Source organism: Sphaerodactylus townsendi, linkage group LG07 (assembly GCF_021028975.2).
Source record: "Sphaerodactylus townsendi isolate TG3544 linkage group LG07, MPM_Stown_v2.3, whole genome shotgun sequence".
NCBI classification, from domain to species: domain Eukaryota; kingdom Metazoa; phylum Chordata; class Lepidosauria; order Squamata; family Sphaerodactylidae; genus Sphaerodactylus; species Sphaerodactylus townsendi.
The window spans coordinates 70,185,864-70,213,662 of NC_059431.1; the positions used below are offsets into that span (position 1 = coordinate 70,185,864).

Below are 27,799 nucleotides of genomic sequence, written 5' to 3' on the forward strand. Positions count from 1 at the left end.
GTCCCAACCTTTATGGTTGACAAGATGAATGAGCTACTGACATCTGTTCCTTGATCCAAGGGAGGCAGAAAGACTTCAAAAACATCACCTCCCAATGATGGGGATGAATGCCTGATGAAAATTGGGGAAGATATCCTTGGATGACAGAAGCTGTAGACTGGCAGGGATGGCAGTCTATGACAGGAGATAATGACAATAGAGAGGAACAGGAACCTTGACACGAGTCTCTCAGAATTCAACTCCAACCACGCGTTGGACGACATGCAAGGATGGACAATATGGAAATGAAGGATCTTCGTGTCAAGAAGACAATGGAGATTGATGCTGAAAAGAGGCATTGAACTGATGAAGCGGAAAGTCAAACTGACATGTTGGTGATGAGCCTCACTGTTGAAGAGATGATGGCAAGCGATGCTACAAAAAGACTGTTGGTGGACAAATTAGGTAATCTGACAGTGGATGTATTGGGACGAGCCTTGGGGCAGGGGAAGCAGCCACTTGACCTTTTAACAGGGCTCCAAAGCAGTCTGTGTACCCACCGAAGTCGAGTCAGAGGATGGCCTAGATGGAATCATAAAGACTGAAGAAGACAAAGGCGTACAAGTCTTCTCTGAAGACTTACTGGGGGAATTGCCTCCAAAGTAAGAGACTTCTCACATACAGTGACCTTATACCTTGAAGCCCATTCATGTCTGGTCTTCTGAGTGAACAGGTGGAAAGACAAGCACATCTCAGAGATATTAGTCTCATCAAGATATAAGAGACATTCATCATGCTCATCATGCTCAGCATTTCATTTGGAACACCTTTTCAATAATGCCCTCATCAATTAGAAAAAAAAGATCCTGAGGTGTTTGAAGTGTTTAATTAAAGCACATCCTTTATGCATGACAGCAAAGAGAAAAATGAGGGATGAGCACTCTCCTCACTTTTTTCATGTGATTGTTTGGGCGAGAAACCAGCCCACTCTCAGCTCCAGAGAGGAGAAGTGAGAGTGCTCCAAGAGCCTGAAAGCTTCTAGAAGACTTCTGGTCAGTTCTCCACTGCCAGCCTGTGCCTGTGTAGTCCCATGCGGAAATGCAATGAAAACACGATGAACTACCAAGTATCTTATTCCCATAATAACTAACAACAAATCATATTCAGAAAATCATGTCAATGCATTCAATCATCTTCTTGAAAGAATATTAAAATAGAACTGTAAAGTACAGTAAGTTATAGGTGGCTTATGTATGTTTATCAAGGAACACTGGTAGAAAGCAACCTTATTCAATGGAAATTCCCATGAATTTCTGTTCTGCATTACCTTGGGTGTTGCTCATTTTATTTTAAAAAATTACTTAGCAATATGGTGCCCAGGGTCCTCTTCCCCTTCTCTGCCCCCCATTCCCCTTACCTGTAGCTAACTTAATGCCTACCCTTCCAAGTTCCCCTTTATAACTTAAGCAGAAAACTAGTCTTGTGAAAAGTTTAACAATATGTTTCCACACTGAGACTCAAAGCCCTGAAAAACTTATAATGTTCCCTGTCTGAGTCACCACATTTTGTTTTTCATTTTTCCCTTGGAGAATGCAAATACCAAGATTTTCATTTTTAAAAGTTCTATTGGTGTATCCTAGGTTTAAAAAATTTAAAGTCTAGATCAGCACAAAAAATCAATTTAAAAGGGCAACTGTTGTTAAGCACCTTTTTACCACATAAATGAAGAAAACAATGTAGTACTCATATTAGTACCCAATTTAGTACCCTTGTCTTTGTTATGTGGAAACCCGTACTACAAGAAGTGTCATGTGTATCTGAAAACATTCGAGACACTGTGTTTGAGTCACCAGGTCTACTTCTTTCTAACCATCTGTTTAATTTGTCTATTCTACATCCCATTTAAAGTCTGGATACAAATGATTCCTTATCTATAGAGGGATCTGGGGAACAACAATAAAAAAATCACTCACCAAAATACCACTAGCAGGCAAGGATGTAGGTAAGGGGGGGTTTCTTGGGTTAACCCCCCCACAATTACATGTCCGAAGCTCCACCCGCCATTTCTGGGTTTTTTGTATTTTTTAAATGTATTTTTTCGGGTTTTGGCCTGCAGAGGGTGCAGCTTTTAGGCTAGCAGCACTGAAATTTCAGGGATTTGTTTGATGACACCACCCAGGTTTTGTGAGGTTTGGTTCAGAGGGTCCAAAGTTATGGACTCCCAAAGGGGGTGCCCCCATCCCCATTGTTTCCAATGGGAGCTAATAGTAAATCGGGCTACCCTTTTTGAGGGTCCATAACTTTGGACCTCCTGAACCAAATTTCACTAAACCTAAGTTGTATCATCAGAATAGTATCCTGCTGATACCACCCAAGTTTGGTAAAGTTTGGTTCAGGGTGTCCAAAGCTATGGACCCCCAAAGTGGGTGTCCCCATCCCCATTGTTTCCAATGGGAGATAATAGCAGATGGGAGCATCCATAACTTTGGAACTCTTGAACCAAACTTCACCAAACCTGGGTGGTATCAGAAGGAGAGTCTCCTGAAGATACCCTGAAAGTTTGGTGCTGCTATCTTAACAATTGCACCCCTGAAAGCAGGCATCCCCCAAATTTCCCAAGATTCTCCTTTTAAATCCACCCTCTTCGGCATGGATTTAAAGGGAGAATCTGAGATCCCCAGTTTAAACATTGAAAGTGATGATGAAACAACTTTCAATGTTGTTTCAACTGGGGACCCCAGATTCTCCCTTTAAGATGGATTTAAAAGGAGAATTTGGGCTCTCTAGTTTAAACACCATTGATAGTGATGCTGTTTGGGAGTGGATTCCAGCATCACAGCGGCCGCCCATGGGGGAGGGGCGCAAAACTCAGATTTTGCACAGGGCTCTGTTTTTCCTAGCTACATCTCTGCCTGGAGGGGAGGGCAGAAGGGACTGCTGGCTGCCGGCTGGGAGCCCAGCCGGTAAGGGGGGGGCATGGGAGTCTGCCATCCTTGGCCTTGGAGAGCTGCTTTTATAAGCACTGAGGCCGGGGGGGAGGCATGGCCCCCCCATGGAACTCCCCCATAAAAAATCTATACCTACATCACTGCTAACAGGTATTGGAAACCTACATATTATCCTCTCTGATATTAAATGATGGCTATCAAAAGCTAGCTCTAGTTTTATTCCCACTTATTGCTGCTTCTAGATCCAATAGTCATAGCATTGTCCCTGCATAGCATTGTCCCTTCTGTAATAGCATTGTCCCTTCTGTCATAGCACTGTCCCTTCTGTCATAGTCATAGCATTGTCCCTTCTATCTTAAGCAAAACAGATGGGAGCTAAGACAGTTTAAACTACAAAATGGAAGCAATCAAAAGTCATCATTATCCTCCACTTTGTTGGACCTGAAAAATATGCATGAATGTAACAATCAATGAACTATATGAGACCATACAATGCAAGAATGGCAAATAAATGTTTCACACTAAGACTACTACTGTGATGGAATAATTCTATAGTATGCCCATTTTGAAAAAGAAAATGGATTATAATTTTTGTCTCTGATCCATGAGCTATGAGTCTGTACAACTGATGGTCTCACCTTCATTATCGGAGTCTTGCAATGACAGCCACATTTGATCTACCAGACCACCTTGTTTTAATTGAACTGCAACGAAATGCACTGGCATTAATGCAACAGAAAAAGGATGCTGATCAAGCTCAAAAACAAGATTATTTTACATAGCCCATTATTCACATGAGCACACACTTCAATGGTTCCTGAATTGGGTGGAAAGGTGGAGGCAGAAATGAGCTGTAAGGTTTAGATTTTTTTTTAAAGCAAAAGATTGTTACCTTTGTTAATGAATTGCTTAGTTATAACAGATCTTTTGAACCTAAAGTGATTCTATTAAAATATTTAAAGGAGACTGTTGTGGAGTCAAATTTGTTTACTGCTGCTAAAATGGCGATATCAAGAGATGATTAGTTGTATTTGGGAGACTGCATTCTTAACAAATCTGATGCATTTTGAATATTAAAATTAAGAAATGGACCAGAAACATACAGAAAGAACATATCCCATCACCCAAACTGCCTGCTCATAAGAACCATAGCTGAACTAGCTCCTGTCTTTCTGCTCGGAGAAGAGTCCATGCAGCATAGAGAAAACTAGGAAGTTTCTGGCACAGCCTTTGATTATGATCCACTCTGTGAGAAAAGTAAAAGCAGTCTGGCACTTAACCCTGAATAATGACCCAGAAACACCTTACCCTCTTTGCTTGTGGGCAGATAATGTGGATACAAAGGATTCCTACTTGAAATACCTCTGTATTCAGAATGACTGACATGGAGTAAAAGTATTAGTAAATTCAGACAATAGCAATAATTTTTAATTAACTGAACAAAATTATGCCACAATTCTGTACGTTTTTGTTCCATAAAAATGGTATTGACATCCTTTCCTATTTACTGACTCTGGCCAAGATTCAAAAAGCCACTTCAAGGTGTATATGAGGACCTGGGCATACCATGCTACAAATAGTTTTCAAAACTCCCTTAGTTTCAAAAGAGGGTTGCAAGGCAGTATGGTGAAATGCTGTTTTGGGACACTCACAACTAGTTGTGCTGTTTGCTGAATCCAGTACAGTGTTTGCAAGGTTCATCTTTGGTTTTAACACTGGTATTTGTTAGGAAATGAGTTTGTATGTTTGTTGCTCTACATGAATGCTAATGGGATTCCAAATAGAACTAAAAGGTTCAGCATTTGTTAGCTTGCGCTCTAGGGGATTCAGAAGTAGGTCAGTAAGTCAGGGCAAAAAAATCACGGCTGAAGCATCCTGCTTTTGGTTTCTCCTGCTTCTTTGCTGGTAGGGATTAAATTGGGTGAAGAGGACAGCATTCAGCTAATCACTGAAGCAGAGGAAGTCCAGCACTAATTTCATCTTCAAGAAAGTACAGTGTGCTAATGACACTGAAGTTGCATTAATTTATTACATAGTACAGAACTAGGTAGGAATTCTTTTTATAATGGAGAGCAAGTGGTGAATGTTTTGGAAGTTTGGTTTATGAAAAAACAAACTAAAAAGCATTTTCAAAGTCAACTTTCTAATGTATGTGCAGCTGGGAAGAATGTTCAGAGTGAAGTGCACAGGCTTGGATGAAGAGTATGAGAAGCAAAGACATGGCAAGATTTTACTCAGGACAGTTTAAAACCTGCCTAGCTTTATCAAACAGTCTTGAGTCCCAAAATTTTGCTTACCATGAAATATATGATTTCACAGAGGTGGAATTTGGAAGGCATGTTAGAACACCTTTTTGTGTATTTGGGCAGTGTCTGCATTAATAAATGAATGCAGTAAGTGAGCTGGTAGGTCACAGATATCAGTCACAGCAACTAAATACATCTTAGTATTAGTCTTGTATCTACATAGTGATACAATGCTTCAAAACTGGGTTGTCAATTACATACAAAATGGACAAGTTGCTGAAGATTTGTAATCTTCATGAACTAGAGAGGAGGAGGGGCTTTTGGATTGGCCTTACAGTTTAATCTTTCCTTCTGTATTATTTGTGATGACCTTGTACCTGAAGTGCTCTCCTAAGCACATTAATACCCTTTTAAGTTCATTATGGGAATCTGTTAAAGACTGACAATCTGAGGCAGACTTCTATAATGGACTTAAACTAGCTGTTGAGGGTTGCACGATACATTTTATTATGGAATTGTGCACAGCTGTACTTCAGTTTGACAGCTATTGGTAGCCCCCCCCCCCCCCCCGGCGCTGTCCACATTTGTGATAAGGCATGTCCTTTTTTGGTGGTTGCTGGTCTTTTGTGGAACAGTCTTCTATGAGAGTTGTGAAGATGCGAGAAGTGGCCATGTTTCAAAAAGCATGCAGTTCTTTTGTGGGCTCCAAAGGGTTTCTTCAGGTTATTATTGGTTCTGTCTGCAGGTCTTCAAATATCTGCGTTGACCTGTAGTGTTTATATTGTTTGCTGCTAATTTTATTTTAATTATGTAATCTATATAAACTGCCCAGAGCCCTTTGGGGATGGGGCGGTATAAAAGTCCAAACAATAAATAAATAAACAAAATAAATAAATAGCCCTGAATCTGTAGAAAGCAGAAAAAAAACATTTAAAAATATGGCAGTCTAAATCCAATTAAAGCCCCAATTAAAGAAGTAGGAGATCCAGTCATAGATCTCCAATATCTCATCCAGTTTGGCCTTCAGTGTACTTGTGTACTTGGTTACATATCTGATAACAAGATTATCTGTGGAATTTAACGGCCAATGTAATACTTGCAGAAAAATGGAGAAAACACAACAGAAATAGATTGTCTATTACCAGGATTTTATTAACAGCACCAAATCAATATAGACACATCAAACCTGATTGAACTGTAAGAATAATAACACAAGTATGAATGAAGGTATAAGTTTTTATCTGACTGATAATGGTTAATTTGGATTGGTCTTGTTTAACTCATGATTAATTGTACTTGTATTATTAGGACAAAACCAAAGGCAAGGTGTTTAATCTCTATTATAGCATACCTTAAATCACTTGAGATTAGATATACTTATACCATGGGGGGGGGGGGGAATTCTTTCAATCTAGCCTTCTACGTTTCAAAACAATAGTAAATTAACAATGCAATCCTAAACAGAGTTACACCCTTATAAAAGTACTGTTTCAACAGACTTACTGCAACTCTGTTTATGATTACACAGAGATCTCTCACATGAAAAATTTTTTTGTTTCTATATCATATACATAATCAGGAAGTATTGTCTGATAGTTTTTACTTACAAGATCTAAAATTGCTCAGTTGATTTGTACCTACAAGAAGTTTGTCATTTTGACAATCACAGTGTATATGGATCAATTTAACAGAAGCTGCCCATTATTCTTAAAATTCAAATTCTAAGTTCTCTCATCAACATCAGCCCTGACCTTGTGTGACATTACCACACCCAATGGTATAACTACACATTACTTAAACAGGTAAAACAACCCAAACAACCTTCTTTAGAAAAGCAGCAGGGGGTGGTAGAGGTGGCAAGAAACAACCTGAATCCTCTCTTGCTCATTCCCCCCCCCCCCCGTGTTGTCTTATGCCAACAATGTCTTACAGAGACAGTATGCATAGCCCCCACCAGGTGAGGAAGAAGTAAAGTATAAAGAATGGGAAGATGGAGAACCCATGGGGACTGTGAGGGAGAAGACACTGAAGGGGCTGCAAGAGAGAGAACACAGGGGCTGTGAGGAGAGAGGAGAGGTGGGTAGGGATGGGAAGAGAAACAGCTGCTGAGGGGGGAAGAAAAATAAGGTGAGGGAAAGGAAGCAGAAAAATTGTGTGGGGAAAACAGGAACAGAGCCAGCAAGTGGCCAGATGATGAAGCAAGTTCTACCACCAAGGTAGGGAATCAGAGAACAAAATTTAAATTCTCAGAGTTTCTGACAGATACTAAAGATGTTACCTAGTGCCATGCTGAAGTGAGCACACTTACTGATTTTATCCTTTTAGAAGAGAGGAAGACTTTTACAAAAGAAGTACTCTGTGATACCTGTTGCAGAAGAAGATGTGAAGGTGGGCCTTGGAGTCACTTACTGTGGCCAGAAAGTCTTTCCATCTCATGGAAGAGAAGACTGACTGGACAGTCTCCATTAAAAAAGAAAACATGCTTTTGACCAGGAACTGGTTGACCATTTTAGATATGGAATAACTCATGCTTCCCGAATTTCTCTGATACAGTGAAAAACATAAAGAAGAACTCATTCTTTTTTTCTGAAAGAAGAGTTGGTTAGATGACCCATACAACAAATGAAGATATATTGGTCTTCGGAAAGACTATCAGAGTGTTTAAAAACATGTGCCAAACAGAATACATGACGGTTGAAATGAATAGTCCATGGATAACCATTCATACACATCACCTATAAAACAACAGCCAACTGGGGAGTTCATGCTGAATGAGAAGATTATCATATGTAACTGAACTTATGCTTATGCTTATGCTTCTTGCCAAGGCAATGACAAACACATCTGGAATTCTTTTTTTCTTTACTGTCTATAAAAATTATTCTGAGGAACCCCCAAATAATATGTGACTAGGGGAAAAAACAGACTAGTTTGGTCTTAGATTTAGTGCCACATTCCAGTACTGGATCATCTTGAAGTCATTCAGGGCCAAAGTTGTAAACAGCAGGTATATGATCAAGCATTCTTCAAGAAGGACATTTTGAGAGAGACCCTCTAAATACTGTTCCCAATGCTGTCCTCAAGTCTATTCTTGATCAGGATTACACCAACGCATGTGAAGACAGCTATAGTGAAAACATAAGTTGTGGATGAAACTAATAGGGCATTAACTTTCCATCTTTTCTAGCATGCAAAAAACCCTCAAAATTCTAAGAACATCAGGACCTGGAAAGCTCAATATGAGACCCAGACTGTTTTTTAAAAATCTACTCTCGTTACTTTGTTTTCTGTAATGATATTGTCTGAAATGTGGGCTTAGGAGGACTGTTCTCTTCAGGATGGGATGGGAAGCATCATGAAATTCCTGCTCCTGGAGCCATCAAGATACATGAGGCCATTTTGTGTCCTTGATTTACCGAGAATCCTGCAACACTGCCTGTATCTGAAGAAATGCTAACAAAAGTGGGACCCGCAGCAGTCAGAACAGCCCAAGGCAAAACAAAAGTCCAATGACTCTACGTATATGTCTACAGGGGTAAGAAAAGTGGCATCAGTGTAACTACTATTCTGCTTCTGAACTAGCAATGAGAACTATCATGAATATCCTCTATGATGCCAGGAACAGCTCCTGTCACTAACTGATTCTGTCATGGTTTATTTATACAGCCCTTACTGGGTGGAAGAGTACAGCTCTGTACAAAACCTGTGCAGCAAGGGTGAAAATAAGCTGTGTGGAAGAAGTACCTGTATAAAGGCAGCCCTAACATACACACTCTGGTCATGCTAGCTAAGCAAGGCTGGACCAAAGGCAGATGAGGGAAGGCACGCATTGCCCGATCAAGCCATCTCTAGGTCTTTTCATAACACTCACTCACTTGTTCTTTTTGTTTTTGAGGATACAAATGAAAATGCAAAAACTGGCTGAATCTGCCTTCCATGATAAAAGAAGAAGTTATCTGGAAAGTAAGGAGAAAGTTTACTTCTCTTTTGGTTCACACTGAACTCTTCCTTACTGGCTTCAGTGGACAGTCTTTCCCCAATGCTACTAGCCCTTCTCTACTTCTTGAGGCGATAATAAGTAGCTCAAATAAGCAAACATCTACCTGCTAACTGAAATTCAATTACTTCCATATTTTTTGTACCTACTTGTAAGAGTAAAATCTATGTTCATGAAAATCTTCACGCTCACCATTCCAGAAATGCTTCCTACACGCTGAATGGGATGGACAGAAATAAAAAAGAAAATTATACAGGAAAGAGAGAGAGGGAGAGAATGAAGGTTATGCACGTTCAAACTGGAGAGGAGCGTTAGTGATGACCTTGACAGAGAAGTATTGATCATGATTTTATCTTGTGATTAGAAGGAAGAACTGTAACCCAACCATTCTGAATCATTAATGGACCCAATGGTATGCTCTGAACTTTACTTCTATGTAATGAAGCCCCCACATTTCATCCAGATCTTTCCTAACTTAACACATATATTTTCCTAACTTAACACATATATTTTTAAAAACTGGTTTCCAAACTGAGGTGTTTATATTAATATTTCTAAGAAGATAACAATTTCCGGACTATAAAAATATTTTCTACCTGTAGAGGCAACAGCAACTGAATAAGAAGTATTTAAGAATAAGACATTTCATCATACATACTATTTGTGAATGATAAACAACTCAGTTAACCCAGAGCAATTTGAACAAATGAAGCTTAGTCGCATTGCATAAATTGCTCTAGTATTTTGATTATTTTCCCCCCTTCCTATTAAAACTTTAATACTCTGCTTTCCTCAATCTTGGCAGTTTACACATTCAATACAAAATGCAGAAAAGTCCCACATAACCCCTCATCCCAAATAATGCCTGCAGCCTAAGCCCATTCAAAATGATAGTAACAGTGTAGCCTTGTAGTGCTTCCTAAACACCTCTAGAGACTATTCCATCCTCACTTCCTCAAGCATGGGAGCTATGATGGAAAAGGAATAGGCTCTAGTTGCCAGGTAAACTACCCCAAGAATGGGACAGCTGGAAGGTTGCAACCTGAGGACTGCAATTGTCACATGATAGGGACATATGGAAAGATATAATCATTTCGATGTATGGATTCTAGGCCATGAAGGGCTTTAAAAGTCATAAATAGCACTGTGAATTGGTCTTGGAAACAAACTGGCAGTCAATATAGATAATTTAAGATGAGCAAGCTATGCTCCCATCAACAGCAACTGACAATAATTGGGCTGCCACATTCTGAACCGGCATCAGTTCCCACCTGTCTTCAAGGTCAGCCCAACACAGAACACAGAACACAGAACACTAATCTAACTCCTGGGTCAGTGTGACCAGGTTGCCTGAGGATAAGAAAGAACAATGTTAGCTATTTAAAAGCAGCTGATCACTCTTGATATCAGCCTACTGTCCAACATGGCTGTGTTCATGAGCATCCTTAATCTCTTAACTTCCTCAATCTCTTAACTTCCTCTGCAAATGTCAACTCAACTCTTATCTACCACAAGAGGATTCAGTACCTTTAAAGCATCAATCCTCCCAACCATAATTACCTCTGATTGGTAAAAATGCTACTGAATTATTGGTTAAAATCAGGGGTCCCCAAACTACGGCCCGGGGGCCAAATGTGGCCCCCTGAAGGCATTTATCCGGCCCGCCAGGCATGGCGGCGATGGCTCTATTCATGTGCAGTGGGGGCTCGAGGGAGAGGAGGAACCGGCCCCAACAGCTGTTGATTGCAGTTACATGATGGCACCCCCAAATCTCCATGAATTTTCTGACCCAGGAAACCTTACATGTGGCAACGCCTGCTCCGCCCTTCCCTCTCAGCTACTCCATGTGTTGCTCTCAGGCTTTCTGTTCCGCCTCACTCCCATTGGCATCAGCCAGGCTGGCGAATCGCTCGCTGGCTGCTAGGGAGGAAAGAACCCAGGAAGATACCTGATCCTGGGTTAGATGGAATGTTTCATTGGGAAAGTTCTGCTTTTTTTTTTTTTACAGAGGAAGGTATTCCACAGCCTCCCCAACAATATTTGGAGCCCACCCTGTACTTGACATACTTTGGTCACTGTTCTAAAAATAGACCATGACAGAAAGGCTGAAAGGTGAAATCAAACATTTTACAATCATTTGTGCATAGGAATTTGTTCATAGTTTTTTTGAGTCCGGCCCTCCAACAGTCTGAGGGACAGTGAACTGGCCCCCTGTTTAAAAAATTTGGGGACCCCTGGTTAAAATGCTACTGAAGGTGGTTGAGGGATATGGGGGTCAAAGTTTCTGAAAACAGTAAAAAAACCCTCTTGGATATAAATAAAACAACCCATTACTGCCTGGAGAGCTTAGTGTTGCTCCCTGGATGATAGCAAGTCCTAGTCTTTTTATCCTTCTAAGAGTGTTCTTTGGAACTCAAGCTATTATAGATAGGATGTGACACAGAAAGACACTGGTAAAACTTAGGCTTTCTTTTGGCATACATACCCACTAAATAACTATTCTGATACACTAGGGCTTCATCAAATGCAAGCTATCACAGGTTCTGCACAAATAAGCATTTGAGAAAGAGATTTAATGTAACCTTTGCCCAAGGACAATGCAAAGCTATTGACAACAGCAAAAATTAGCAGACTGGTATCAAATTCATGTCTTTCCTACGGTAACTTGAAACTATTAGCCAATGCAACAAAATCATCACTTCCACTGTTAATGAGTCAGGGTCTTTCAGGAATTAGAAGGTGAACAGTATTTCGAACTCTAACAGATTGGGCATCTAGAAATGAATATGATTTAAATGCATGCAGCAGAAAACAAAGAAAAATGTTAAATCAGAATTCAGTTTTTTGGATTAAATTTAATTCAAAAATAGCAGCTGTGCTCACTGAAGAAATGTATGCTGTGTACTGGCAAGCACTACAGAAAACAGCAGTGCATCATATACTTTAAAGAACCAAGAGAGGGAGCCAAGATTTTTAACTTAATTTAGGCCCCACCTTTCTCCCAACAGCGACCAAAAGTGGTTTATATTCTCCTCTCAATTTTATCTTTCCAACAACTCTTAGGTTAGAGGCTGACAGTGTGGGACTTGTCCAAGCAAGGAGAGACCCACTCTGATCATTCCAGCTGGGGAAAATGTGCCGCAATGAAAGCTAGTGTACATTGGAAAGTAAAAGTATAGGCATGGGGCAAGTAACAACACATATTGGCAGGAAGGCATACGAGCAAGCAGACTTTGCCAAAACATTTTATAATGCTAAGTAAATTATTAATTAAGCTGCCACTGATAGAATGTTGCATTTCTTTTTTTTTTTACAAAACAGTAAAATGCTAATTACTATGATGAACGGGGTATGTAGTGAGTTCTGCAATGAAATTTAATTTAATGTGTCACAGCTCTTGGTGACAACTGTGATACCAAAGTTTTCAGAATTAGAATCTGAGGAAGGGCATTCGTTTTCACAAGCTGCCACTTCTCAAGCCATAAATGAACAGACTATTTTTGTTGCAATATGGATGCTGTAATTATGGGGAAGAAGGAGCTCAATCCCACTTGAGCAGAGCATCCACAATGTTCCTCTAGTGTTTTCTTGGAGGTTTTGGTAAGTTGCCTGCCCCCTTATTCTCGTGAGGCTCTTTGATGTACCAGCTGCTAGAAGGGATATATGTCATCTGACTCTAATGCAGGATTTGGAATGTATATACTAAATGAAGGGAACCCATAATGCATTCACTGGCACGGCACTAACCCATGAGGATATCAGTCCTGATGCACAGTACTGAGGGGACACTAGCTTCTGTACATGTACGCTACTTTTGGCACATGCTGGCCTCTCTGTCTTTCTCTTTGTAGGAAAATCTCTGTTCTTGAAGTCAGGTGAACAAGAAAGAACAAGCATTAGGACAACATGTAACACCTACCATTTTATCATGCAATAAGACTTATGGGCCAATCCAGAGTGAGTGTGGGGCACAAAGTGATGTCTGGAGACAATATATGGCTGCACCAACAGATTTGCCACTCGGGGGCACTTACCTTGGTGGAGGGGCAAATCTGCTGGTGGGTGTACACTGCAGCCCTCCACAATGCATTATTGCTCCTGTGCCCCCCACCAGCTCTACAGGGTTAGTGGGAGAAGTCCAGAGGTGTGGCCAGGGATAGAGGCAGGCACTCAGGGCTTGGACTTACATCACCCTTTTGGATGATCTAAGACTAAGTCCATTAAGCATTTCAGCGGGTTTTTTGGCAGCAGGGAGAGGGTTATTTTTCGCCTTTTTGTGCCACCAAAAAGCTCTCTCTCTCAACCTCCATTCAAAACAATAATAGGGCACAGCTCTGACCTTTTTTAAAAAGCAAGTTTAAAAAAAACTAGTACAAGAACAATTCATTCTCTCAGTACTTCTGCTGCTAATCTGAAAGTCATAATTATTCAGCAAAAGAACTGCAAGGGAAGACTACATTCTGAAATTCCTGAATTAGAATGTATCAGGAAGTCTGATACCACCATTTAGGCCACAATTGCAAGAATGATTTTCTCTCAAATTACAAGTGTTAAATTAGCTTGTCTAGAAAGACTGTCTTATCAGCAACTACTGCTAGATACATTTGAACTTTGCAAAGACATATCACAGACTATACCTCTTGCATTTCACTGTACTTCTGACCCCTTTTTACAATCTTTTTCTGTATGTCCACACATGCTAGCCCAACTGAGCAGGCTCTGAATACATTTGATGAGAACTGTGCTCCACAAGAACTTATGCCAAAATAAATTTGAGAGTATTTAAGGTAAACTTGACTTTCTGTTTTGCTGTAAAATACAGTTCCTCTAGAACTGCTGTAAAATACAATTCCTCTAGAACTGAAATAACTGGTGAAAGAATGTCATGAAAAGAAATACTAGATTTGAATCAGATAGAAATTCATCAACATGGTGCTGCTTTTGACATATTTCTTTTAGGGTTATAGCAAGAGGCTCATAAAATTGGACGTTAGCACTGGGGAGAGGGATAAAACGGAAAATTGATTTTGCATCTCCAAGGATGAATAAAATGGAGATAAGTAGTGACTTGCTTGTATTAAACTGAAAATATAACCCAAAAAAGTGTGATCATGTGGATACTAAAACAGGAATGCTCTTACTAGGACAGATCTTCCCAAAATGTTAATCTAACAGGGCCTGACTCTTTTGCAGACATTGGCTGAAAGGCAAAGAGTTTTCAGAAGAGTATTTTCCTTTCCTAGTACAAGTGAATTCCCCATTCCTTTTCTTTTTCACTGTTAACCTTGGTTTTCCTAACCATGACTAGTGTGAATCACAGTTTACACACTCATTTCTAATCATGAATGAAGAATGATGTGTGTAATTAATGAAAACACCAACAAAGACATAACACGTATCATAATTCGCTCTGAAAAGGAAAGGGGGGAAATAATTTGAATGCAAGAGGGGATGAGTGTGGAAAACGTGGAAGCCCACAGTGGTCCAGATCTCTTAACCTTGCTTAAAAGAACAGGTTGTATTACATGTGTCTTCTTTCTATTCTTGTTTTACTATAAATGACAAATACATACAACTGTGTACATATATATCAAGAAAAGTTTTTAAATATGTTATTTCTCATGTCTGCTTGCTAGGCCTCCATTTTATCATGAATAGGGGATGTAGTGGGCAGGACCACAGATTCAGAGAATTATTTTGTTAAGCTTCCTCTTTACGGAAAACTGCACAAAATTTGTTTCTTATCTTTTACTGCTTTTATTGAGAAAAATTATAGTTATCACCTCAGAATGTAAGTAACAATAAAGAAACTTTTGACAGTGGGAGGGGGTGGAAGAGATTTCTCTATCATTTGAAAGCACTTCCCACATGGTTTGCCTGATTAAATACTGTGTAATCTAGATGTTGGAGAAAGTAGCATTAACAGTAAAAATAAACCAGCAATAAGGTAGCTGCCATATCTGTTTTTTTCTAAAGGAATGTGGCCTGTTTTCTGTTTTTTAAAAAGACATTGCAGTACACAACTGCAGAGAAGGAAAGCCACATCTGGAGAATACACACACAGAGAAAGAGAATATACTATTCAGTTGGGAAAACATACCACTTGTTAGAAAACCAGTCTAAAGTTTAGATCTTTTTATGAAACATACTGGGAAACACAAAGTCAAGCTCATCATTTTATTTATCAATTGATCACATTTTCCCCAAAACCATATTTAGCATAGGATTTCCAAGTCCTATAAAAATATACAATTATTGTCCATATTCTCTGATTCTGAAGTGTAATGGGAAGAAAAATCCACTCTGTATCAGTGCACAGGTTTTTAATTGAGATATATGGTTGCACAATTACTCATCTCAATCAGCACAGGAATGTGCCCATTTCCAGGTAAAGCACAAATTGCATAAAACTGTACTGGACCACAAGTTACTGAACTGAATTAAAAAGATTTATTTACTTCTCAATTTTGTATAAGTCTGGGTAAATTCTCTTCAATTGTAGTTTAAGCTATTCGTGATGATCTTATCGAAGGAGAAAGGGAATTCAAACAGATTTCTAGTTTACATTTGCTTTTCTGTAAACATATTCCAGTGTAAATGAAGAGGAGATGAGACATCAGAATTACATGCTCCGATTGTATAAAGTACCTAGCACATTCTTAATTTTGTTAGAAGCAAATTCAGGAACTAAGGAGGTGAACTGAGATCCGAAGCAGAATTACACACCTAAGTCCACTGAAGTTTTTTGGGCTTAGAAGGACGTAACTCCGTTTAAGGTTGCACTGTACATGTCTCTAAGCCAAGGACGTAGGTAAGTTGGGGGGGGGGGGGTGTTCCCCCGGTTCAAATCCCCATATTACATGTCTGAAGCTCCGCCCACCATTTGTGGGTTTTTTAAAGTGTTTTTTTCAGTTTTCGGCCTGCAGTGGGTGCAGTTTTTAGGCTAGCACCACCAAAATTTGTGGGATTTGTTGTGAGACTCTCCTGATGATACCACCCAGGTTTGGTGAGGTTTGGTTCAGGGGGTCCAAAGTTATGGACTCCCAAAAGGGATGCCCCATCCTCCATTGTTTCCAATAGGAGCTAACTGTAAGGTTGCAGTTCAACCTTGGAAAAGTTCCTGCTGGAGTTTCTGGCGGAACACCCGGGAAGGGGAGTCTTTACTGTTGTGGTTATCTTGCTTTCACTCGCTTGCCTGTGTGAACCTGTCTGTGTGAGATTCTGTGTGAGAACTGAATTGTTTATCTTCTTTTGTCGGGAGCTTGTCTGAAGCCCGTATAAGCAGCTGCTTGGGATTTGGGTGTTAGTTCTTGCATTGTCTGTATCCGACTAAGAATGCCAGCTCAATAAAGAACTTAACACGGTTGCTTTTGACTGGACTTTACTTGTTCGTTACACTAATAGAAGATGGGGGCTACACCTTTGAGGGGCCATAATTTTGGACTCCCTGAACCAAACTTCACCAATCCCAGGTGGTATCATCAGGAGAGTCTCCTAAAGATATCCTGAAAGTTTGGTGCGGCTATATTAACCACTGCACCCCTGACAGCAGGCAACCCCCAAATTTCCTCAGATTCTCCTTTGGCATGGATTTAAAGGGATAATCTGAGGTCCTCAGTTTAAACATTGAAAGTGATGCTGTTCCAGGGTGGGGGAGGATCCATCCCAAAACAGCATCACTTTCAATGTTGTTTTAACTGGGGAGCCAAGATTCTCCCTTTAAGGTGGATTAAAAGGAGAATCTGGGCTCCCTAGTTTGAACACCATTGAAAGTGATGCTGTTTGGGGGTGGATTTCAGCATCACAGTGGCTGCCCATTGGGGCGGGCACAAAACTCAGATTTTGCACAGGGCTCCATTTTCCTAGCTATGCCTCTGCCCGAGGGGAGGGCAGAAGGGACTGCTGGCTGTGAGCCCAGCTGGGGGGGCAGGGCGGGCGGGGCGGCTTACCTCATTCGGTCCCATATGCTGCTGTCTGTTTGGAGGTGGGCCAACATTTACTCCATACAAGAGCATGGTGCATGACTTTCCAATTCTGGATACAATTGTGCTTTAACAACTGCCACAAAAGTTTCACCTATCTGGCTCTTTCTGTCATAGCCAAAACTGAGTGGTGGTCCTTTGTTGAGGCAAAAATCCATGAAAGGGGTCTATCATTGGATGCATTGGCTTTAATAACACCAATGAGCTAAAGTTGACTATCAAAAAGAGATTATATGATCTCGAGTATAGTTACCTGATGCAGCAGGCAAATAAACGCTGCTCTGCCTTGCACTTGGGTATACTGCTAAAACCGTATACCATAGCTAAATATTTCCATTTAGTTTTCGAACCCAAATTGGGACGAGCTCTGACTCTTGCCAGGTGCAATATTCTCCGTTCAGCTACCACTCAGGGTAGAATACAGAAAGTGCACTTCAATGAAAGACCTTGTCCCTGTAGTTCAGCTTATGAAGAATCAATCCAACACATGATATTACATTGCCTGTTACACAGCTTAGCCAGAAATAAATATCTAGACCAGTGGTTAAAAACCCGCAGTGATAATACTGACATATCAATTCTGGTAACTATGCTGGATTGTGGATCTGCAAGTGTATTGGAAGTGTTGGCTAACTTTTTGTGCTCTGTCATTAGCAAACAATTATAACTGTACTGGAGATTGTATTTATTACACTGGTGTTGCCACTGTTGCTGTTATATTGTTGCTGTTGTTTTAATTATGCCATTAAAGGTTTATATAATCTATAAGCACTGAGGCCAGGGGTGGGGCTTGGGGAGGCGTGGACCCACGCCCCCGAACCCACCCCATAAAAAATCTATACCTAAGTCACTACTCTAAGCTCCTCAAAATCACCTGGTGTTGTGATAATGCCATTATCATTGTGAAGTTTGCCAGGATTTCTATTGCAGTAGAAACCTCGGACATCATATAGGTCCACTATCAACTTGTTCACAATGATCTAGAACTTGGGCTGAGCACTGACGTGGCCAAGCTGGCAGATAACTAAAAATTATTCAGAATGGTGAAAACCAAGACTGTCTTTGAAGAGCTAGATTGCAGAGGAACTCCACAGATTGGGTAAGTGTGGACAATATGGCAAATGTAATGCATATCACAACCCTATCTCCACCGCAGTTTTAAGTGTATGCTAAAACATCTGAACTTGCTGAAACCAAGAGAGAAATAGTCCTTAGAACTATAGTGGACAGCTGAATGAAAAATGTCAAACCAGATTGCTACGGCAGTATTAAAGGTAAACTATACGGGGATGATAAAGAAAGTGAAAATAAAATAGCCAATAACATGGAGGGAATGGGTCTTGAACCTGGGTCTTCCAGTAAGAGACTGGGGATGCTGAGCGGATCTCTTTCTCTGGATGCCTCTGAGAAAGCTTTTGCCAAATGGGGAGAGAGGGGGAGACCCTGAGAATCCAGAACCTGCTTCCCGCAGTGTTTGCTGTCTGTTCAGCTTATCCATACTGAGGAAAATGCACTCTCTGTATGCTCAGGAGTACGATCTCTGAGTTTTTGGCAATCCTAATAGATCCAGTCTTGGGGTTCTGTCTCACCTCCTCTGCTTCAGGCTGGTCCCAGCTTCCTGCAGGAGGATCCTGCCTGCCTTTGCTCCCCGTCCCCTCCAGGAGCTGGGAGTGCAACTCTGGCTGTTGCTAATTAATCTGCAGTCTTCTCTCTCCTGTCATGGCATACGTTCTGTAAATCCAGACCACTCTCCCCCATTCTTCTCCTTACACAAATTTGGGTTCCCGTACTGTTGTCTGTGACCAACTGACATTAAACTAATGTGAAGAGAAGGATGGCAGGCTGAAACGGGAACTTTTCAGCAGTGGCACCAAGATTATGATACACCCTTCTCCTGACCTCTCAGGAGGAAAAAAAATTATTTCCTCAAGTTTCCTTTTGGTTCAGTTACTAGTTGAATGGTTGCTTTGGTTTTTACTTTGTGATTTAAACCTGTACAGTTGTTTTTTACCTCCCTTACTAATGTATTATAAAGCATTTTTTAAAAAAATTAATTGGGTTATTTCATCATTTTACTTTTAGTTTGCTTCTATCATACCGTATATACTCATGTATAAGTCGAATTTTTCAGCACATTTTTAATGCTGAAAAAGCTCCCCTCGACTTATACGCGGGTCATTAAAATTTTTTGTGTATTTTTATTTTGCCGGCCATCAGGGGGCGCAGTTTTTATGCTAGCGACACCAAATTTTCAGGGTACCCTCAGAAGACACTCCTGATGATACCAGCCAAGTTTGGTAAAGTTTGGTTTAGGGGGTCCAAAGTTATTGATCCCCAAAAGGGTGCTCCATCTCCCATTGTTTACAATGGAAGCTAATAGTAGATTTTCCATTTCTGATAATATCCCTCTTAAAATCTAAGTTGAGTTACATTTGGACATACAGATGATGATGAAGAATTGTTTTCAATGGGAGCTATTAGTAGATGGGGCTACCCTTTTGAGGGTCCATAACTTTGGACCCTCTGAACCAAACTTCACCAAATCTGGCTGGTCTCATCAGGAGAGTCTCTTTATGATACCAGCCAGGTTTGGTGAAGTTTGGGTCAGGGGATCCAAAGTTATTGATCCCCAAAAGGGTGCCCCATCTCCCATTGTTTACAATGGAAGCTAATAGTAGATTTTCCATTTCTGATAATATCCCTCTTAAAATCTAAGTTGAGTTACATTTGGACATACAGATGATGATGAAGAATCCAGTTTTGAAGGATTTTAACTCTTGTATTTTAGCTTGATTGCTGGTTGAGCTAAGGTTTTTGTACTTTTAAAGTTATTGTTGATACCATATTGTTCTTGTTGACCCTCTTTTCCACTTACAGAGCCAGTTTACTGTTTTTCTTTGAAATAAATATTCAAAAACATTTAACCTACTGATGCCTCAATTGATGTAATTCTATTGGTATCTATTTTTATTTTTGAAATTTACCAGTAGCTTCTGCATTTCCCACCCTCGACTTATACGCGAGTCAATAAGTTTTCCCAGCTTTTTGTGGTAAAATTAGGTGCCTCGACTTATATGCGGGTCGACTTATACACGAGTATATACGGTACTTTAAAATTTTTTTTGAAATGTCTGTTACGTGAATTGTTTTTAGTATCATTACTAGTGGGGCCCGGCCACGCGTTGCTGTGGCAATTGTCCTTCTCATCACAGTCCTCAACCCACACAGATGTCCATGCAGGTCCAATGATCCCCAGCATAGCCTTTTGGGGTGGTCAAATGGAATCCCTATTTCCCTCTTCAATGCACATCGTTATATTGTGGTATCTTTTTTTTTAGTATAAGGTAACCCTTTCCATTCCACAATGGAACTGTCCAGAGTGCAAATCCCACTGTCCATGAGGCTGGTTGACACGCACAGTCCTGGCTTGGGTAAGGTAGAACTGAGGCAAGCAGGCTATCCCAGTCAGGCAGCAGAGCCGGGGGGGGGGGGGTGAGGTGCTCAGATCGAGGCCAGCTCCCTGGGTTCTTAAAGGGCCATGTACAAAAGAGGCGGAGCCTGTAGTGTTGGTTCGCCCCCACACCGCGGATTGTCTTAGAAGAAAAAGGCAAACTCCAGCTCGCTTTTAGTAAAAGAAAGCTGTGGTGAATGTGGGTGAGGAAGTGGGTAAGTGGTGGTTGGATGTGAGGGAGGGCAGAGTGAGGTGTGTGAGGATGAGCTGGATGTGTATGAGAGTATGTGTGTTGTGTGGTAGTAATGGGTGAGGCACAGAGAGTGAAAGTTACCTGCGTGTGAGGGGGGGGACCCCACTGATGTCTCCACAGCAAAGTATGTATGTGTTTCACTTCCACTTGTATTACCTAACAGTATTACCTATTTACTGTTTTCAGTGCTCATCTCTGGCCATCTGCGCGAACATTGTAAGGGTGACAGTTAAACACAACCAGCTTCATGGCCTGGTGCGCCAGGAAAAAAGATGTTTTACCTGGCTCAGGTATTGAATTTCAGCAATGTGAATATACGAAAACCTGCCTGCATTGGAAAGGCACGTTGAGTGAAAATTTGAAAGCAATCCGTCTAGTGGTTTCGGAGTTAGAGAACGACTCACAAACGGACAGTTTGCTTTTTATATATAGATTATTAAGTTGTGAGTATGGGACTGGTGTTCCAACTTGCGTAGTATTGTTATTATGTTAATTAAACAATAAGCAAATACATTATTCACAGCTACACACATATAAATGTTTTGTGGTCACCAAGCAAATATTTTGATTTTTTTTTTACACCTCCCTCATCAAACTTTTTTTCCATAAAAAGTTTGCTTTTCACACTGAGGTCCTGCTAACCACATACGTATTTGACATGGAATTCTGATCAACATGAGAAAATCAAGTTTTCCTTTGGTAAGTGAAAGAAGAACTGGGTATTATCCTCCACTAAACATACATATCATATATTGAAGACCCATCAAATTTGGATGGGCTGAGTGGGAACAGAGAATTCCAGGCTTTCCCTGATCCACTTTCCCTTGTTTCTCCAACCTACCCTACCCATAAGTGGAAGCAGGGATATGCACAGGCTTACTTTCCCCTACTTTTTCTCCCAAATAAATCTGACTTCCAGGCCCAGACAAGGAAGGAAGGAAGGAATGCTTCCATTCACCCTTGAATGCAGAAACAGTGAACTGTCCATTTCTCTTTGAATCTGAAGAACGGCTCTTGGATTTGACAAGGATCCTTGGCACAAGTTGCACTTTGTGCAAAACTGAAAGCTTTCTGGGAAAGGAGGATGGGAATTTCTTCCTCCTCCCTCCACTGGACACCTACTGACAGAGGATGTGCCAGTCATCAGAATTAATAGGTTTTACTTGTAACACAGTGTCCTGCTAGGTTTCTTAGTCAGAGTGTGACTGAACATTGGGACTGGCTTTTTAATATATTATCAATTATGATAGAGGGATAGTGTTGGCAGAAAGAAGTACACTAATAGGAGTGAAAAACTGTTTTTGTACTCGGAACACACTGCAGGGTTGGACTAGATGGCTTGTATGGCCCCATCCAACTCTATGATTCTATGATCTTTCTTGCAGTTAGTCTTCATATTCTAGCAACGTCTCCATATGAAGCGCTTCCTATTTCCTGTAGGAGTAAATGGCTACTTAGAATAGAATAGAATAGAATAGAATAGAATAGAATAGAATCTTTATTGGCCAAGTGTGATTGGACACACAAGGAATTTGTCTCCGGTGCATATGCTCTCAGTGTACATAAAAGAAAATACATTTGTCAAGAATGACAAATATTATTCTCTTACACAGGAAACAGTAAAAGGGCTTAATCATGACATTTAAGGTAGGTGCATTAGTTTTCTCTAAGACTTGATGAACTCTGAAGACAAGCTTTTCCCCATCCCCACAAATTCTAACTACACACCATATATTTGTCTCCAAACTAAAAAAAGTTTTAAAAAACAGTGGAGGCAGTGAAAACTGAGCCTGAAATTTGTTAACACCCACTCTGAACTTTGTTTCTTGCTTGTGTGACAGAAACACAGGAACTTTAAAAAATATGCATATATAAAATCTCAGAATGCCTTGATCATACTCTAACATCACCATGAGTTGGGCAGGATTATGCAAACAAGTGTGTGGAAATAGATGTAAACCAGTGCAACTGAGTCCGGGCAACAGGTTCTGCGAGCCCCTAAGGTTTCTAAATTCACTCAAACTGATAATGCTAGTTGTCATCGCAATAAGTGTTAAAACAAAATATGTCAGTTCCAGATCTAAAATTTCACTTCGGGATACCAGCACAAAATTATTCAACAACCTGTACAGTGTCTTGGATTACAATGTTAAAAAAACTATTCATAATATTACAAAACATCTTGCATCACAAACTATTTAAATTAAATGGAAGCCAAGCATATTTTACTTTTGCTAGGATTTATTCATAAAAACAGAGTCAATCTATTGACTTCAATGAGTCTAAGACATGTTGTATATTATCCCTGAAAGCTATAAATCCCAACATGTATTTGATACAGGGTACTGATATACATTTGTAACCAGCAATATAACCCAGAATAATGTATCCCTTCCTTACCTTTCATTCCGAACTTTGAGTGTCTTCCAAACTTGAGAATAATGAGCATAATAACTAAGCCAGTGCACACTAATGCAGCAGTCACCACTACAACATAAACCTAAGAGAAAAGCAAAGCCCATTAAATAAAATGTGATATCTTTTATCTCCTAACCTTTACTTTTATCAGGAAGAAGTGGTCTCATTAACAACATGTCTGTCATTATTAAAATATTCTTAGTGGGTCTTTGCCTAGAGAAACTGTGGTTTAACCCCAGAATCAGCTGTACCATAACCATATAAAGATAGTATCAAATATAATTATTTTCAATAGTTAATTATTCAGAATAATTCAACTGATGCTGTAAAAAAAGCCAAAATATTTCAAGCTGTAAATGAGAATTGAGTTAAGGAAACTTGGGGAGTCACAATTAAGTAATGTAACATAAAAGTAAATATATGAATAAATCTATGCAAATTGTGCACTGTCTAAAATTCACCAACTCTTTGAAATAAACTACCATTAATGTAGTGTCATGTTAAAAGTTAAAATATCACAGTCATCAGACCACTAGTCAGAAAGTCTGCTGAGACAACAAGCCAAGAAACTATGCATATACTTACAGTGATGCTATCTTCATTGTCGTTTGAAACACCCGTAGAAGTAACTGCATTACTATTATTTGTGGTGTCCTCAAAGTCATTGGGTGTGGTCCCATAATCCTCTAGAAGAAAGAGTGTATATTTTATTTACTTCCTTGAATGCAACTTTTAAATCTCCAATAAAAACACCAAATACAGAAAATGTGTATTTGCAAAAGCATTGTTAATTTGTATCTCTAAGATTTGCTTGCAAGAAAACCAGATAACTTTAAGTTATTTGCTCTTCAACCAGTGTTTAGTGATTCTGAGTTTTCTTTTTTAAAAAGGAAATCAATATATGACATAATATTAAAAACATTAGAAGAGAAGCTTTTACTGTGTATGTACACAGTGCCATGCAAAACAACTACTCCTAATAAACTGACAATCTATATTTAGAGCAAAACAAAGGAAACAAAAGAAACACGGGGAATGTTAAACACAGCTTTATTTTAAGGCTTAATTACAGCTGTGATGTAAACTGTAAAGAGTTAAGGAAAGGCTTGATGGGAGTGGTTGGAATTTGAAGGAAGAGGTAGCACTTCACAGATACTGTGAGATGGCACTCTAGCCATCAGAGGAAACAAAAGAGGAATGAGTGGTTCACTATGAGCTAAGTAATGTATTTCCCAATGGAAAAAAATGTCTTTTAAAATCCTGATTTACAAATATTGTTAATATTTTTAGTATCTTGCCAAATTTCACTTCTATGTTTTTAAGTGAAAATGTAATAAAAGAAAAAAAATGCATCAGAAATGTTACAAAACTGAAAATTTCCAAAGTACAAAGGAGGTTTCTTTCTTTAACAGATGTCGTGCTTATAAAGAGAAAGGCTAAATTTAATAGCCTAGATCCAACAACTGAAGTTTCTTATGTGAGACACCCCCTTATTTCCACCTTAATAAATGATTATATTAAGAGAAATAAGGACACCACCTTATTTCCTCTTATTAAGTGATTCCTACCCTCCAGCTGACTCCTGGAAAAAATTTTCAGCTGTTAGTGAAACCTTGTGAAGATACTAAAGAGGCTGGGGATGGTGGAAATCACCATCATTTCTTAAGAAAATTTAAGGGCCCATAAGTCTTCAAAATAAAAGTAATAAAAATATAAACAAGATGTTTTTAATGTGAGATGAAAAGTAAATGAGCAAATTACACCTTTTGGAAGTTTCCTCTTCCACAAATAGCTAGTACTGATATCCATAATGGAAACTGATAATAGATAAATATATTTTACTATGAAACTGTTTTACAATAATTTTTTGTTTATTGTACAATTTTTTTTTAACACTTAGCGGCAGTGGAATAACCTGTTTTGGGTGCTCAGAAAACAGTTTTCCCATACTCATTCATCATTCAGCCCTCCAAATGTCTTCATTTCAGATACATCACCCAGTAGCTAATCATGTGTGTTCCTTTATGTGTTGCATTAAATGCTATTTCAATGTATTACTCTTAGAACCCTACGCTCTTGTGGCCCATGAAGTGAAAGATGTAGGAAGACTTCATTTTGAATCAAACCAGGAAATCATATTAGGAATTAAGTGCAATAAAATGCCATCTCATGATCAGAAAGCCAGGTCCCATGAGAAACTGTCACACCTCTTTATCAACTGCTTGCCTTGTGATGCCATAATAGTGATCCCCCGCCTTTTTTACTCACATATCCCTTGGCAACCCATTTCCCTAAAATTGTACCCACATATTAACAAATCCATTATGCAATTGTTTTCACGTACCCTCAAATACTGTGGCATGTACTCCTAAGGGTAGCTTACTCCAAGTTGGGAACGTCTGCTCCTAAAGCTCTCCACACACTCTAACTAAAATGAACAACCAGACATTCCACTCCTTCCAAAGAATATCCAGAGCAAGCAATACTATGCCAGATAAAGTTAACAAGTTCACTCCTGTGACCCCTGAGAATATTCACACTTCAGGGTCAGCCAACTTCTGAATTCATTTCTTATCTTAATCATTTTCTGTCCAACCATCCCTTTCCCTTCCCTCTCCTTGCCTCAGTCAACATTTCTTACCAACAGATTTCCCCACATCCTCCTCAGGATAGTGCTTATTTTCCACTATCCTTTTTCCTCTTTCCCGTTAGTGTCATATATTATGCACGGTGCACATAAAATGAAGTTTTATTGGCTCTTTAGAGGTACTATTGCCACATTATGCTGAAGAATCAAGAAAATATAGAAACAATGGCTGATCTCTTTTCTACTTTCATTAGCATTAAGAACTATGAAATTTGAAATATAAAATATTGGTCAGGTGTCTGAAGGCTGTAGTAAGATGGCTGAAGCTGAGTCAATTGAAACTCAATTAAAAAGATGGAGGTCCTGTAGCTGGGCCAGGAAGAGTCAGGACTGAGATATTTGCTGCCAAAGTTAGACAGGGTGGAATGAACACCTACACCCGCTCTCAAGAGCCCGTGTGTAACTCTGGATGCCTCCCTTTTTTCGGAGGCCAGCATGCAAATATAGTCAGAGTGGTGTTTTTTTTCATTCTTGCCAGGTTACGCAGTTGGCACCCTATCTGTCTCATCCCAACCTAACCACTGTGATCTTGCAACAGTTCTCTCCAGACTAGTCGACTGTCACTCCCTTTATGCAGGGCTGCCTCTGAAACTTCAGTTGGTCCAAAATGCAGCAGTGAGCGGTTCTCATGTGGATACCTTTAAGATCTCACATTCAGCCTATACCCTACCAGTTGCACTAGCTAACAGTTGAATAATGGATCAGGTTCAAAGTTTTGACGTTAACCTGAAAACAATCAAAATGTTCTATTGATCAATCCATTAAATATTGGATTGATAATTGTGGATTTACAATTGTTAAGAATTATTACATCTGCTTAACTATACATCTTAAACTCTTTGTCATCTATGTTCTTTGATTCTGTCTGATTTTAGTTGCTAAAACTTCAAGTTCCAGAGGTGTTAATGAGAATCCTTGATGCATCCCTTTTTAAAATTGCAGCTTCTGTGTTAGAAAGTACTAGATTAGTACCCTTGCATGTAGCTTTGTGTAAATGCTCTGTATCCAATTAAAGGATCTTGATCCACATGTTAAATTTTCTAATGTCTTTAACAAGAAAGTCCAAGCAATATTGCCAAATGCTTTCTTTGCATTCAATTTTATAAACTATTTCTTCTTCATTTTAATAAACTCTATAGCATTTATTACAAAACAGACATTATCCTTCATGTATCTTTTTGGAACAAATCCTGTCTAATCTTCATGAATTAACTTTGTTATACATGTTCTTAATCTAGACACTAGTATAGATTTAAACAATTTATAAACCACATTTAATTGTAATATAGGTCGGTAACACTGAAATAATTCCGGATCATCTCCTTCTTTATGAATCAGTGTTATATATGCTTCTTGCCAGGATGATGGTAATTTTTTTCTCTTGACTTATTTTGATCATCACTTGTTGTAAGGGTAAAATTAACTGTTCTTCTATACGTGTATAATATTCTATTTTTTAGCCCGTTTGGTCCTGGCACTTTATCCTTTTTCAGTTCCTTAGTAGTTTGGGGCAATTCTTGGATTGTAATGTTTGGTTTAATATTTTTCTGTGTTCAGATGAGAATTTTCCAGTGAGTAATTTTTTAAATGTATTCACTCCTTGTTTCCAGTGAACTTCCTTTTTTAAATAATTTAAATAATCTGTTCCAAGCTGTGTTTTTTTCTGTTTCGTCACTATTGCTATTAGTTTCCCTCTCATATAAGCTTTACTCATCTCCCAAATCATTGTAATAGACATGCCTTCAGTCCTATTGATTTTGAAAAATTCTTCTAAATCCTTCTTACATTTCTCCACAATACCTTCTTGCAACAAAAGGTTAGCGTTTAACCTCCATCTTCTTCCATTCTTATCCCACTGCCATATCACTTTTATTAATT

The 27,799-nt window shown here is 39.4% G+C and overlaps 1 protein-coding gene across 1 annotated transcript in view; it reads right to left on the bottom strand.

Moving 5' to 3' along the window:
* NTRK2 (neurotrophic receptor tyrosine kinase 2) overlaps positions 1-27,799 on the bottom strand; it is a 215,377-nt gene that overhangs the window by 103,276 nt on the left and 84,302 nt on the right. The window contains exons 11-12 of the mRNA XM_048504371.1: positions 23,860-23,960; positions 23,257-23,356 (exon numbers count right to left, since the gene is read on the bottom strand). Of these exons, the coding sequence (XP_048360328.1) occupies positions 23,257-23,356; positions 23,860-23,960 (201 nt within the window). The remainder of the gene's footprint in view (positions 1-23,256; positions 23,357-23,859; positions 23,961-27,799) is intronic.